The 14,491-nt window shown below is 39.1% G+C and overlaps 2 protein-coding genes across 4 annotated transcripts; one reads left to right on the forward strand and one right to left on the reverse strand.

The window, feature by feature from the left end:
* Positions 1-310: 310 nt before the first annotated feature.
* leng8 (leukocyte receptor cluster (LRC) member 8) lies at positions 311-10,536 on the reverse strand. Of its 3 annotated transcripts, none has more exons than XR_013787395.1 (17): positions 10,448-10,510; positions 10,211-10,313; positions 9,471-9,609; positions 9,155-9,292; positions 8,568-8,642; positions 7,532-7,958; positions 7,238-7,418; positions 6,409-6,579; positions 6,058-6,285; positions 5,742-5,906; positions 5,289-5,583; positions 5,099-5,200; positions 4,957-5,025; positions 4,740-4,869; positions 4,447-4,654; positions 2,881-4,367; positions 311-1,561 (listed from the first exon to the last, which is right to left on the reverse strand). XR_013787395.1 is itself a non-coding variant. In XM_079470133.1 (16 exons), exons 2-16 carry the CDS (start codon positions 10,249-10,251, stop codon positions 4,211-4,213), a joined length of 2,526 nt encoding a protein of 841 aa, XP_079326259.1. In that variant the 5' UTR covers positions 10,252-10,313; positions 10,448-10,536; the 3' UTR covers positions 311-4,210. The 3 variants fall into 3 exon arrangements, 1 of the variants encoding a protein (XP_079326259.1); XR_013787396.1 differs by having other exon boundaries at positions 2,994-4,367; positions 10,448-10,498; XM_079470133.1 differs by having other exon boundaries at positions 311-4,367; positions 10,448-10,536.
* A 525-nt stretch (positions 10,537-11,061) lies between these two features.
* On the forward strand, positions 11,062-14,289 carry LOC306901731 (gamma-aminobutyric acid receptor-associated protein-like 1). Its single transcript, XM_079469753.1, has 5 exons — positions 11,062-11,249; positions 12,829-12,918; positions 13,064-13,142; positions 13,533-13,651; positions 13,795-14,289. The coding sequence occupies exons 2-5, from the start codon at positions 12,829-12,831 to the stop codon at positions 13,858-13,860; spliced, it is 354 nt and encodes a 117-aa protein (XP_079325879.1). The 5' UTR covers positions 11,062-11,249; the 3' UTR covers positions 13,861-14,289.
* Positions 14,290-14,491: the final 202 nt, after the last annotated feature.

Raw genomic sequence — 14,491 nt, forward strand, 5'->3', positions numbered from 1 at the left:
TGGCTCAAGTTATTTACTGTAATTGAACTTTGGCCACATTAACTGTAAACATGCATACATTTAGAAAATCATAGAACTATAATCACAATGGTACAGGGTAAATATAGTTATTCTAAATTCAAGACCATACATCACAGCGTTTTATACCTAAATTGGTAATAACATATTTCAATATATAAAATTTATATTTTTTAAATACTAAGTTCATTGCACATGATTGTTTTTTTCTTGATCACTCAAGCAGCACTAAAGAATATTAGAAACTAATCAACTATGATACAGCTACATTAAAACACATGTCGATCTAGGGTTTTGTAACACTTTGGTTCTTTATTATTCTCTTAAGATATGTAGGTACATTATGTACAAATCAGTATGTACAAATGGCAGTATATTCTTACACTCCAATATTTAACACCTGGAGCTCTAGTGAGGGCAGAAAATAGAGCTTTGAGAGTTGAGCTGTAAAAGAAGAAAAAAAAAAATCACAAGCACAGACCTGTGGAAATACTTACTGCCAAGCATTGACCACATATAAACCTATCCACAATCACATCACATTATAGAACGTGACACAAAGAGGAAGAGAGGAAAGAAACATTGATAAAGAATAGATCAGAAAAAAGAATTATGAAACGAAGCAAATAGTCATTTAACAGCTAAAGGCAAAATTACTTGAGCGAGAGCACAATACACACACAGGGCAAATGTAAATTCAAGCGAAAATGATCTGAAAAGCAACAAGCTGATGCAAAGAAAAAAGTTAAATTAGGCGTAGAGGACAGGGAACATTTAGAGAGACTGATGGCACTGTTAGTAATACTGCTGTGAAAAGAATACACAACAACAACAGCATACCAGACAAGCTAAAGATGCATTTCATGAAAAAAATAAACACATTAACAATATTTGAGAACACTGCTTGGGAACAAATCTTAGCTTTAAAATCCTAAGTTCATTAAGCATTATGGGCAACTTCTTTGTATGTTACAAACGCTAAATCAACTTTTGTTTTCGAGTGTCACGTTGAGTTTATATAAACGTCTATGGCCAAAAAATTATCCATATGTCCAGGTATGTCCAGTATGCCATTCTACAGCTTTATATGAACTTACAATATCAGAAATTCATATAGTCCATATAAGAAAAAGAAAGCTAATATAAAACAGTTAACAGCAAAAAGAAAGATAAAAAAAATCCTTAAAGTCAAAAACAAATCAGCTAGTGGAAATAAACAGTCAATCAGAATGGACATAAGACATAACTGAACATATACCTTCCCTAAACAACCCTAAAACGAACTCTACATTGAGATGGTGTTCATGTAGCAATGTTTCATAATAAAGGCTGAGTTTAGTTTAAAAAGACATAAGTGTAACAAGGGACATATTGCAAACTGAAATTCCCAAGCTCTCCTTGACATGCATAGCATTAGACAACAGATATAATGAGGAATCTCAGTGAGCTGATATCTGGATGTCTCAATGCTCGTTTCCAGTATGTCTCTGGATAAGTTTTGCCCTCATCTGTTCATCTCTTGCTTTGCTCCAATTGTGCAGGACTGCAAGAAGAGAGAGAGAGAGATCTGGTAATAAGGGACAGGGGTTGGGAGGGGTTGAAATATAAGATTGAGAAGGAGAGGAGAACAGAATCAATGTCATTGTATAAAACAACCAGAAATGTCATTACAATTGGTTCATTTACAAATACAAGTGCCCTAATCAAACAAAGCTCTAAAGTATTCAAAATGAACAAAAACATAGGGGGTAAGCTAAACTGTTTCAAAAATTGCTCCAAACTTCAACTTACAAAAATATTAATTTAACCTCAAAATCACATCAGAAAGATCAATTCGTTTCTTGCGCAGTCGGGCAACACAAAAAGACAGTATCTTAACTTGTGGACCAAATCTTTCTTTTGTTGTGTGAATACTTTTAATATACACATCTATTTTTGTTAAAGACATGACTATAGCAAGAAAGCTGAGGGGAAGAACGATGCTTGTTGAAAACAAAGTTTGATAGGTTTGATAAAGGTAGCTGAGCTAAAATGAAACCAATAAGTCTTCTAAGCACTAGTTGGTTATGATCAACAAGAGAAAGATTTGGCATTTAGATCTAAATTCACAAAATGCCTGACTCATATGAAAATGTTTTTTTTCCTGTTCAATTATAAAACCAATCAGAATTATTTTGCTCCGCTAGACAAGACATGAAATAACATTTCATAACAATCACTCACTCTCACCAAACTGCATACCAATTGTCACTAGCCAAGAAGTTATTTTTAAAAACTGCCATCAACATTTCTGTAGTCCAAAACGCCACTTACCATGGTACAAACAAAACCAATAATTAAACAAAAAGTACTACAAGGGAAATAATCTTCTCACGCTCAAAGTTATTTACATTCAACATATGTACATAAGTCACCTATGAGGTGTCAGGGATGCATCCTGCTTTAGCTTTTATAGCCGCCCTGAGCAAATCATCATAATCACACACATTTCAGACCCAAGCCCGATCTATGTTGGTTGGACATTCAATAACCACATTAACAAATTTCTTATATAAGAAAAGCCAAAAGACTCGTAACTCATTTGCCAAAGTAATATTTGTGTGATGACTGCAAACGTGTTAAGATCTAATAGGAGCTTTCAATTCTCTTTACAAGACTTTTGTACAAATAAACAGTAAAAATCTTTGCTTTAAGAGTGCACCGTAAAAAATGAACTGAGCAGATCCATTAGGATTACTGTACAAAGGTCTTGTATAATTTTGTGTCACTAATACTTCAAATTGCTGATCATGCAGATGACAAAATGACAGCCAGATTAAGACATTCCACTCATGAACAAAATGTTTGACTTGTAACACCTACACAAAAAAGCTGAGTGATGCTCCAAGAAATCAAGTCCATCTTACCACCCATACATGCACACTCATTCTTCACATGGACACTGCTGAATCACGTGGAGATGTAGCCATACAAACCCATGCATTTCCAAACCCCAGTGGAACAAAAGCTGGCCACGCAGGGGTTAGGTAACTAGTTGAGATCACCATTTGGACAGGAGACAACCGCCATCTTGCTGTGAAACTGCTCTAGCTTTTGTCAGGCTGCAGGACTGCAAGTTGGATGCAGGGTGATCTGTGCTCGGTGGGTGAGTGGACTCGGCTCTCCAGTGCTGGTGGTCAAGCTTAGTGGAGGAGGCATGCTCTGTGTGGTCCTGGACGGTATAAAACGGGCCCTATTCAGATTTCAGAAGGGATGGAGTGAAAGGTTGTGAGTCACTGACTTGTTGCAGCCAACTGCACGGAGTTGCTGTTCTTGGGTGATGAGGAAAGACTAAACAAGGAAACCTATCCTAATGATGCTTGGGTGTTTAGATGCTGTGTCGTGTGCCGGATAGAGATGTGAATGATGGTTTAAGGCAGATTTAAATCTCTTGACGGGATCATCTTGTTAAATCTCAGTCCAAATCTGACAGGATATGAGGATTACATAGATGAGGGATGCAGGAAAGCTAACAGAGCACCTCCACTGACTTACTGAAGACATCTCGGGTAAAGAGAAAGAGCATACAAACCATCCTCTTCTTGCTTATAGCATAGCTAACTTTGCAAAGTCCATCAAACATGAACCAAGGTTGTTCTGGGACGGAGATCTTGCAGCTTCTACCTTTGTCTTCACACATTGTGTACTTGTGCTCAACGACTTTATATTCAATCTTCTTCTTTAACCATGCCGTTTCTGGTCTTGAGCTCTGTGGCTGTTTGCTTGAGAGGAGAGAAACATGAATACACAACACTGTTAGCTTAAAAATGTTTCCAGGTCTGTGATGTGGGGAGAACCTGTGTCTGAACCTGTCTCTGTTTAACAGCTCAGCTGACCCCAAAAGATCTTTGCAGTGTTTGCTTTTCTTAAATGTTTTAAGGGATAAATGGCAAAGCTAATTCTCCCAATGGTCACTTGTGATTGGTGAACACTACATGGGCTGTGTGGGTGGGCTGTAGTGGTTCTTGAAATGGCACCTAAATCAGTGTTTCTGTTAACTGTCCATCCATCAGAAAGTCCATCACTCTACAAGAGTTAAAAAACTAAATCAGAGTATTATTATAAATATAATCAGCTCTGAGTGCATCTCATTATTGTGTAGACATCTGGTCCCTTATCTAATATCTGTCTAAAAGCTCTGAAGCATTAAATACTAGAAAGTGGCTGCTGAGCTGACTTTACAATCTATTTTGCTTGGGTCAGAGGGCATGAATGTAACCCCAAGGCCTGTTAGAAATTCTAAACATGAATCTAAATCTGGAAAGGCCAAGCTGGACTGTACATACTCCACCAGCACAGAGGGCCTGAACCTGAAAAAAAGCACAAAAGAAACTTTTAGATATCAGACGTTATGACCTCAAATGTTTACAAGCACACACGTGTACTCACGTTTTAAGAATGGCCCTCAAAGCTTGCTTCCTTTCTCGTTCCACAAACTTCTCAATGAGGTAAGAGGCCATTCGTGGAGCTTTCTGATAAAGTTTGAAGAACCGGTGGAAGTTTCCAAGCGCCCAGGCAGTACGGAGCCCAAGAGCATGGGCTACACACGGATCAGCGCGAAGTTCAGGCGTCAGGTACACAAGCTCAGTTGTCAGGTCTACCGTAAAAAAGACGACATTACAAACATTCTGTATTTAAGAATGAACTAATGGTTAAGAGTCATAAGGCTGAGCAGAACATACCTCCAGAGTTTTTAGTAAAGATGTAGTAGATGAGTCTATAGGCTGTGAATTCTCCTACGTTTTCTGAAGGGCAGTCTTTATATAGCTCCTTCAGTTGGGTCTGGCACTGGTTAAACTCTGCGTGATCTCCCTGGAATGACAGTTAAAAGGCATCAATGTTGATCCAAAAGAAAAAACTTGGTTGCACATTTCATAAGAACTGAAGAAACCTTTATACCTTTTCAAGAGCGATACGAGCATGCGTCTCATACACCTCAACTGTGAAGTCTGTACGTACGCCTTGAACCTGAACACAAGAATTCATCATAAGAAAAGAACAGTTAACAAAGGCAGGTAGACGATTAACAGATTTTACTCACAGTAAGGTCCTGTCGAATTGATTTCATTTGTTCACATGCATACAAATAATCTTGATTGGCTTTCCAATGAGATTTTACAGCAATCAGAGACTTGCGCAATACCTGAAAAAACAGAGAAAAATCAATCAAACAGACTGAAGTCGCAAAACTGATTTAGGTCATAAGATATCTTGAGTTACGAGACACTCACAGGAACAGGTCTGACAGTTGAAGGGTCAGGAGCACAGGTGAGGCGCAGGTAATTTTTGGTGATGTCCTGGCTGGTGCCGACAATGGGGCAGTCATCCCAGCTGAGACCCTCTTGGGTTCCGTTGGGGAGGTCATATGAATTAATGTTTAATACCAGGGGCTCAGTACGTAGTTTGGTGTTAAAGCGTGCAGCCCGGCTCTGCTTCTTGGCTTCACGATTTGGGTCGTGAAACTCTAGAACTCCATTACCGCATTTGCGCTTTTTACCAATACCACTGCCGGGTTCTTCCATATTCCTAAATGTTGCAAAAAATTCATGATGTCATTTAAAAACAATTACATCACAAAAACTCCCAAGAAAAATAATTAGTTTTACTAAAACCTAGGATGAATAAGTTTCGGACTTATAAAAGATCGGACATTAAATCATGTAGTAAAAGAGGTGACATCTCACCTCCGCCCACGGTTTGCTTTGCCTCTTCCTCTGCCTCTCTCTCCTCCGGCTCCTCTACCTCGCTCCCTTTCTGCCCCACGACCTCGGCCACCCTTCTGTTGCCGCCTGGACAGCTGGAGTCGTGGATCATTTGTCATGCTGCTGTCTGACTGAGAGCCAGAGTCACTGTTGGAAAAAACAACCACCAGTCATATATAACGGCTCATTCTCCAATTAACCCAATTTTATTTTGTGAACTCTAGTGTATCTACAATCAAAATATTATTTTCATATGGATCTTTTATTGTGGTAAAACACATCTGATAACCTGCAATACCTGCGATTATGGTGACTCCTGTCTCTGTTTCGGCTGTGAGGGGAGGGAGATGGTGACGAAGAGCGGGACGAGCGGGAGGAGCTGGAAGAGGGGCTTCTCTGAGAGAATACATTTCTATAGTTACCCAGCCTGGCCCCAATTCTGCCTCGGGTGGCTCCGCCTCGCCCAACAGCATTGTCCTGAGACCGCTGAGCAACTGTTTCCCAGCGTGACTGCTTGGCCTTGAGACTAATAAAATAGAAAAAATGCTAATTTAATGCAGTGATTGAAGAGAGAAAAACCGGATAACTGATCTGAATGAGCAGAATGCATGTATTAACAGCTCGATACGGATGCTGAAATGCAACTCACTCTGGCAGAGGTTCTCTAGTCCAGTCAATGGAATAAGCAGAGCCATCCTGTAGTCTGGACTGCAGAAGCTCTTTCAGGACTTTTTCTGTACGATCCTTATCCTCTTCAGATTCACAGGCTGTAAAGCAGCGCTGCACATACTCTTTCATTGCCTGTGGCCAGTCCTGAGGCCTGCATTTACAGAAAATAGTCAGTTTAACCCCAATGAAGGCTGTAAATGTAAGGGGGTGATTTCACTGATCTATATAAATAAAACGCTAAACCAACGGCAGGAGGTGATCGTGCCGACATCATGGTACAATCAAATGACGATATAAAAGAACCTGTTTTAGACCCGAGACCAGTTTTTAGTTTACATGCTTGTTGAAGTAACTGTAACTTATGATGTTTTTGCAATGTTTACATATATTTTGAGCAGGATAGCAACTTGGAAATTCAATAATTAAGGTGAGTGTGTATTGCACTGTTGTAATGTTAATTTTTTTTTAAATAAAGCTTCATGACTTAAAGAACATAGGGCCTGTAAAGCACATTTGTCATGTTAAGGTGTCTCTTTAGTCTGCTGATCTGATATGTACACTACTGTTAAGAAAATGAACGTAACTCACTCAATATCTAATAAGACGGGAAAATTCTTGACTTTAAATTTTTACCATTCATATGCCATGTATGTAAGACTTGAGTTAAAAGAATGTACTGCATGTAAACAGGGACTGGTAAGTTACGGTTTTATCGTTAATAATTAGTGTAAACTCAATAGAACATTTGAGCATTCCAATATGAGACCACGGTAGTAAAACAAGCAAAACGATAATTGTAGCAATCTCACCGAGCTTGGGCATTTCCTGCTGAAACAGTAGCCGTTGCAACCGCAGATCCAGCCGTTGTTGTGGCAATCATGTTGGGCAAAGTCTGTCCTGGGGGCTGGTCACCTAAGGGAAAGTTCTGATTGCCCATAACATATGGACGTTTGGATATATTAAATTTGAAAGCACCTGCTCCTGGAGCCTCTGTTAAAAAAAAAAAAAATCACAATTAGGTTCACGAAGTAGAAATTGTATTTTAAAAGACTGCTGTGAAATTTCTTAAGTAAAGTAACATTCAAGTACATCAAAGGACATACGTTTCATGCGCTGCCACAACTGCTGGCCACTTTTATTCATATTGGAAAGGTTAGGTTTTTTACTGGCGTCCACCCTTCCAGCACTTCCGTAAGGTGATTGACCTGGACCCTGCTGCTGGGGGGGCTGATATCCTGAAGCCTGGTAACCCTGGTACGCTGGGCGAATCTGCCCTGCGTTGTAGCCACGCAAATGGTTTGAATCAGTTGGGCTGTATGGAAGGGCTCCGTTAGGACTGTAGGGGGTCTGGGAAGGAGGTGGAGGGTACTTGGAATTGGGTTGGGGAGGTACAGGGGGTGGAGGAGGGGGAGGGTTCTGGTCAGAGGATGTAGAGCTTATGGAGGGAGGCTGAGGGGTTGAAGAAGGAGGGGGCTGTGTTTGGGAGGAATAACTGGAGGACTGATCTTCCATCATAGGCATGGCAGGGGGCTAGAACAGAAAGAGGACAGTAAGGCCATACCCAGGGACAGTATTAACAAGATGCACCACTAAATGAGGAGTAATGCAATAATCAATAAGGCTGCTTTAGCAAAGAAAGTCCCGACTTGCCATTCAATCGATAAAGACTGATGATTCTCTGGGGTGTGGCTTTTGTTAGGCGCATACCAGCCTGTGCGCATACGCAGTAGTTGAAGTTACTAATAAAAATCACCTTTTTTTCAATCAATTTAAGCAAAATGAATTTCGGGTAAAGTCCATATTAGGGATGCACCAAATGTTCGGCTACCAAAAAACTGTCTGAAAATAGCAAAAAAAGCACGTTCACTGGATAAGTGAAATGGCTGGGCGATAGATATCGTGCACTTTATGCTCAGTTTCAATATGGGACATCGCAGAACGATTTACACACAATTGCCAACAATTGTAGAAAAATCTGCCTTACACTTTTGAAGGAGATCGTAAATAGCTACCCAGAGGCGTTGCAAACATGGCCGCCGAGTGGCATGACTTTCATGAACAGACTTTGAGTTTACATACACAGACTATACTGGGTGGCATACATTTCCAGCAGTATTTGACATCGAAAGAATTCCATACCTGTCCAGTGGAGGTAGTAGGTTGCTGGTAAGCCCCTGGAACTCCATAATGTCCGGGAGGATACGCTCCACCATACTATTAAAAAATAAGATACATTATTGTAAGGCACAAAGAGGTCTCTCAAAAAATAGCTCTACACTTCTATGTGTGAAAACTAGTAACTTGGTATTAGCACCTATTGTATTTTTGCTCCTGTATGACATAGCTTTATTTCTCCCTGAACTCGCTTTGAATAAAAGCCTCTGCTAATTGACTCAATTTAAAGAAACGTACATTTAGGCCCGGTTTCACAGACACAGCTTAAGCAAGGACCATGCCTTAGCTCAATTAAGATATTCATGTCGCTTTTATCAAAATGCCTTAGAAGAATACATTACTGGTGTGCATCATGAGACAAAACAATAGCACTACTTATAGATATTTCTGGGTAAATTATATTCAGTGAAGACAGGTCACATTCATTTTAGGGACGGGCCTTAAGCCTCGTCTGTGAAACCGGGCCTTAATATTATAACTAGTTAAAATGGTTATGGGCTATATTCAAATGAATGGTGCAAGCATATAGAGGAGAATGAATGTTAAATTACCGGTGGCATAGGGTAGTAGTAGTTATAGGGGTATGAATAACCAGTATACTGTTGCTGGCTCTGATACCACTGTTGATAGTACTGCTGCTGTTGCTGCATTGGAGAAGAGTCTGTACCTGTCGTCTGATACTGCCCGGCCTAGAAATAAAAGACCAGAATCAATAATACTCAATGAATAAGGGAGAGTGATGCCATCTCTACATGCCGGCTGGTTTGAGTTGGTCGCCCAGCCTGGTTTGTAGCATTTTTCCAAGCATTTAAATACATTTATGCCAGTAAAATATATTCTAATTTATGCTTTTATTTTAAAATTTACCTGTTGGTTGGCGAGATTAGCTGGTGCAGTCTTTGTAGAACTCTGACTTTTAGTGATAGAGGCTAGAGCCTGTCGGGCTTTCTCCCATTCTGGATTCTCATGGACCTGGTTATCTCCATTAGAATTAGCACCATACTGCCTGGGGATTATAAAGTTTCCCAGTTTAGATTACACGATGCCTTCATGCCCACAAACTCTGGAATCGTCTGTTAACTAGATTGGCTATGGTTTGACCAGTGAATGACGATAATTATCAACTTATCCAATTATGCCTGTATTGACTCGTGAAGTTATTGCACCTACCTATCATAGATTACACAATTTATGAATCAAATGTTAGTTATGTGCCACCTACGGTTGCATTTCCAATAAATAAATCATTTTGGTATGACCACAGATAATGAAAATATGGCTCGCGGGCCTTATACAGACCAGGGCAAACGCAACATCAAAGTTTCCCGATATAAACGTTGATGTCGTACAGTATTCTTTAAGCGTTAAGTTGTTAACGACGTCGACCTTTCATGGAAAAGTATAGAAATGTTTATTTAAAAAAAACGAACAAGTGACGTTACATACGCAGACGTTAAAAGCTGACGTAAATGGAAATTAAAAACCCACTTTCACCTCGTTCGCAAAAGCAACCGTGCAACAATTAAATGAATTCAACATGAAGTGTATATGACCTATTTAATTAGATTTAAACATTAATATTTAAATTGTAACTGTAGGATTCTTACCAGCTCGGTGTCGGGGCTTGTTGTGCTGTGTTCGCCGCCATTTTGCCAAAAGCTAACGAAGAACGTTAGCTTTCGTTAGCCCGTCCAAAAAGTAAACGTGAACCTACGAATACAATATAATTCTCACGATGATTTGTAGAAAATCGCTTTAAAATGACTAATCAACAATTCTACAGTGTTTTCTGGAATAGCACACTAGGTTCGAGACGACATTAGAAAGACACTAAAAACCCATACCGCCTTGTTCTCCAAACTGAACGATCCAATGTCAACACCTCAAACAAAATGGCCGATGATAGTGAAGCCGGAAACTCGGTCGCACTACCTCATTGGACGACAGAGCATTCCACACATAACCAGTCTGTGAACCATAAAACATTTGTAACATGAACTCATCTTGAGTGTGTGTAAAAATGTGTATTTATCAATTAATTTATTACTACTATCTATTACTTATTTTATTAGTAGCAGTAGTAGTTTATTACCAATTTAGTCCATTATCCGTTAACCCGACATTTATGATGTTATGTATGTATAGCCATAGTATATAGTATATAGTATAGACTCTGTTACGACTACAAAACTGGGTAAAATAAAAGTAATGCATCTGTAACAGAACCCATATATGGACACGTCAGACACGTAACGCATCTACAGTGCACCGCTCGCTTAGTTGGTTTGGTCTATTTTGTCTGTATTCTGATTGGTTTTCGTGATCTAGCCACACATGAGCGAAAGCGCCCTCTCGCTCAATAGAGCGCAATCAGCACATTTAAATCCCGCCTTCTTTCCCCTCTGATTCGTTATTGTAGGTGTCAGTCTATTTGAATATTTCTCATTGGTAAATCGCCAGAATAAGGCGGTACACTATTTGTTGTTGTTTGGGAAAAGTGGGCCAGTCGACATCTTCAGCATAGTAGGCGCTTCAGGAATATAATATTTATTGCTTTTTTGATACGGTCATTTAACGTTAGTTGTTATCCAAGAGGGAAAGACAGGAGGAGAACCCCACTCCACCCCTGAATACATTGAATTTAAGGTAACGTTATGTTTGTTTACAACAAGGGGTAGCTGTTAAGTTAGTAAGTTAAGTCCCGTCAACGATTGCCGAGTCGTGTGGTGTCTATCGTGTATTTTTGGCTCAGAAATGTAGACATTCCTGCTTAATTTACCCCCGTATGTTCACTTTTGTATTATGTGGAAAAACAGATCACATATCATGATTTGGAGAAGCGGGGAGCTCGCGGCCTGACGACATCAGTTGTTTTCTGTTAATATGGGCGCCGTTTTCTGACATTATTATGAACGTTCTGACGACAACAAATGCAGATTGTTTCCCTTGCTGAGTATTTGGAAATAAGGTAGATTGCCGGGAGCAGATATGTTTTCGCATTGCAGCACTTTCTAAAATGTAAACCAAAGACGACAAAAATAGATATTTATATAGACAGACACAATGGCCAATACCAGTTTTATAGTAGTAAGTCTAAATGGGGAAATGTTGTATAGCATGTTTGGGAGGCCTATTGTACAAAAGGCTATGAGAAGTGGACCCCTACTGGCCAAAGCGATTTTTTGACCACCCACGTGATCTGCCACATTAAACACCTTTAGCACACTCACCACTAACTTAGAGTAAATCATACAGAAGTGTCTCACAATACAGGCATTTGTGTTCAAGTGGGATTGGTGGGCATGTCTGAATTACATCATGGCTGCTTTTATGTAAACAAAAGCAGTTCTGAAAAGATCACAACCTTTTGTTTCAGTTATTTAGCATAGACCACTTTGCAAGATGTGAACACTGGTTCAGTAGCACTTCCAGTTTAATTTTTTAACAAATTATTTTTTAATCTTACACATATGATTACATATACATATGTATGTAATGCTTCAGAATACGTATATGAATGGATCCTCGTTGTAGTGATTACTTTGTTTCTTAACCCAACTGAAGCAGTTTGCAGCTTTTCATTTTTTCACCCTGTCGACACCGGACGTGAGCGGCGAGACACAAGTTCCTTGTTCTTAATGTTTTTTTTTTGTGTCGCCTCACGCCACATCCAGTGTGGATAAAATAAAACATTGTAATGGGTCCTATATTGTCTTCTCTCTTGTCACATCCGGTATAGACACGGTGGGGCTTCAAAAGATGCAAATCACTTTCCTGCATCAAGCAATGAAAGCATTCAAAAAGTCAGTTTATTTTGACATTAGAATTGGTTAACTCCTGACAGAGTCCTGACTTATAAACCCAGTTAAAGCTTTTGACATGTGCTGGAGAACACTTGATATACCTGTTTTCACTCACCTGTCATCAATGAAAGAACTATAGCTTTCCTGTAGCTCAGTGGTTTGAGCACGGCACTAGCAGCACCAAGGTCATGGGTTCAATCCCAGGGACTACACATAGTCAGAAACAAATGTATATAATAATGCAATGTAAGTCGCTTTGGATAAAACCGTCTGCCAAATGCATAAATGTAATAAATGTTAACTTATGTCATTGCATAGGTTGTTGAAACAATGCCACAACATTATGCTCCATAATAGAAATTAAAAGCTATTTTTTTTGTTAAATGCTGATATGATTGTTAATGTGTGTGTTTGTTTTTTAGATGTCTAGCCAGTATCAGCGAAGTGTTCCACTGGAGGTCAGGAGAGCGGAAGGGGAGAGAGTCCGCTCAAAACATCCAGATAAAATTCCGGTCAGTCTCATGGTTGGAAACAACAATAACATTTCAGCTTCATACATTATTTGGTACTTGGATTCAGTGCTCCAAAAATAAGACACTTAATTCATTAGAAGCTTCTAATATATTGCTCTGGTAAAAAAAACATTTTTGTCTGTAGATAATTGTGGAGAGAGCTGCACGGTCCCGAGCCCCTGAGCTTGACAAAAAGAAATACCTTGTTCCTTCAGACCTTACAGGTGACTAATTATGTTACATTTACCCCCTTTATTCCTCTATATTAATATATTGTCTACGTCAAGAAGTTTCAGAAAAGTAAGTTTCAAGATGAAGTCAATTGGAAAATCCTTTATGATTTGCATACTTATTTTTAATCTACCATTTGTCAATTTGCTGATCAAAACAATTCAGCTCATGACTTGTCCCTAACTATTGTTTCCTGTTATAGTGTTTTACTGTTAACAGTAATTTATTTTCCAAATGAGGGTGTCTTCTTCAATTTCTCAACCCTGACCGTATATACTTCCCCATTCTTGTATTCCTCTCTTGAGGAAGAAACTAAACTCTTTACAAATTGCTAAGTTGTGAGTATTTTTTTTGTCTTTTTACACTTTCTCTTCTTCCTCCAGTCGGTCAGCTCTGCTTTCTGATCAGACAGAGAGTGTCCATGAGGCCAGAAGAGGCTCTCTTTTTTTTCGTGAAAAACTCGCTTCCTCCATCCAGTTCTCCCCTGTCTGTAGTGTATGAGGTAACTCAAGCAGCATTTGTCTCCGACAGTAATATGTTATTGCAACAAAATGCTAATCTATATAGGCGTAACAACACGATCTAACTCACCTTTATGTTATTGACCACTTTGATCTAAATGTAATGTCTGTGTCTCTGTTTTAGGAACACCATGAGGAGGATCTGTTCCTGTACATGACATACAGTAATGAGAGTGTTTATGGTGCCTGAGACAGAATATGAAAGAATTGGATGAAGGGAGAGAAAGATGATGACAAAGAAAACAGGGAGGGTGTTTATAATGTACCACTATTATCCCATGCTCAATACATTGTACCTTAAATGGCATTGTTGAAGGACTGAAGGGTTGTTTGTGTGTGTCAGTATTTGGAGGCAACTATAATGTATTACACCAAACTGATTTATAATAGGCAATTATCGTGACTTGAGCCAATTTAGAGATAGGGAACAGAAGAAGTGAGAATCAGTACAACAAAAATACAACAGAGCAAAAAAGTATTAATTTCATCTTTCTCTCCCAGGAGCTTGTCACCTGTATTTAATGCAAATAGGTTTTTGTTCTTATTTTTCCTTTTTGTAAAGTATTATCAATAACTTTTGTGCATATAATAAATACATGTTATCATTTATTGATCATATTATGATGTGTAATGTGTGGACTATTTGCTGCTTTTTGAAAGATGTAGTATTCCTGTTGTAGCACAGAATATTTCGATGATGCTTTTCTTTAAAATAACTTGCAAAAAAATTACACTTAGACATTTTCAGGCCTTACCTACTGGGAATTGCACCTGCACAATATCATGCAGAGATTTACAGATTTCCTGAAGGATAAGGCATT

This window comes from Barbatula barbatula (assembly GCF_947034865.1).
Source record: "Barbatula barbatula genome assembly, chromosome: 12".
NCBI lineage: Eukaryota > Metazoa > Chordata > Actinopteri > Cypriniformes > Nemacheilidae > Barbatula > Barbatula barbatula.

Excerpts from the sequence above, each read along its gene's own strand:
- leng8 (XM_079470133.1), bottom strand. The coding sequence starts at position 10,251 with ATGGCGGCGAACACAGCACAACAAGCCCCGACACCGAGCTG. Across the intron at positions 7,419-7,531 it reads GTTGTGGCAGCGCATGAAAC|AGGCTCCAGGAGCAGGTGCT; the intron begins GTATGTCCTTTG and ends TTTTTTTAACAG. Across the intron at positions 4,870-4,956 it reads CTCGTATCGCTCTTGAAAAG|GGAGATCACGCAGAGTTTAA; the intron begins GTATAAAGGTTT and ends CTGTCATTCCAG.
- LOC306901731 (XM_079469753.1), top strand. The coding sequence starts at position 12,829 with ATGTCTAGCCAGTATCAGCGAAGTGTTCCACTGGAGGTCAGGAGAGCG. Across the intron at positions 12,919-13,063 it reads AACATCCAGATAAAATTCCG|ATAATTGTGGAGAGAGCTGC; the intron begins GTCAGTCTCATG and ends TTTTGTCTGTAG. Across the intron at positions 13,143-13,532 it reads TGTTCCTTCAGACCTTACAG|TCGGTCAGCTCTGCTTTCTG; the intron begins GTGACTAATTAT and ends TTCTTCCTCCAG.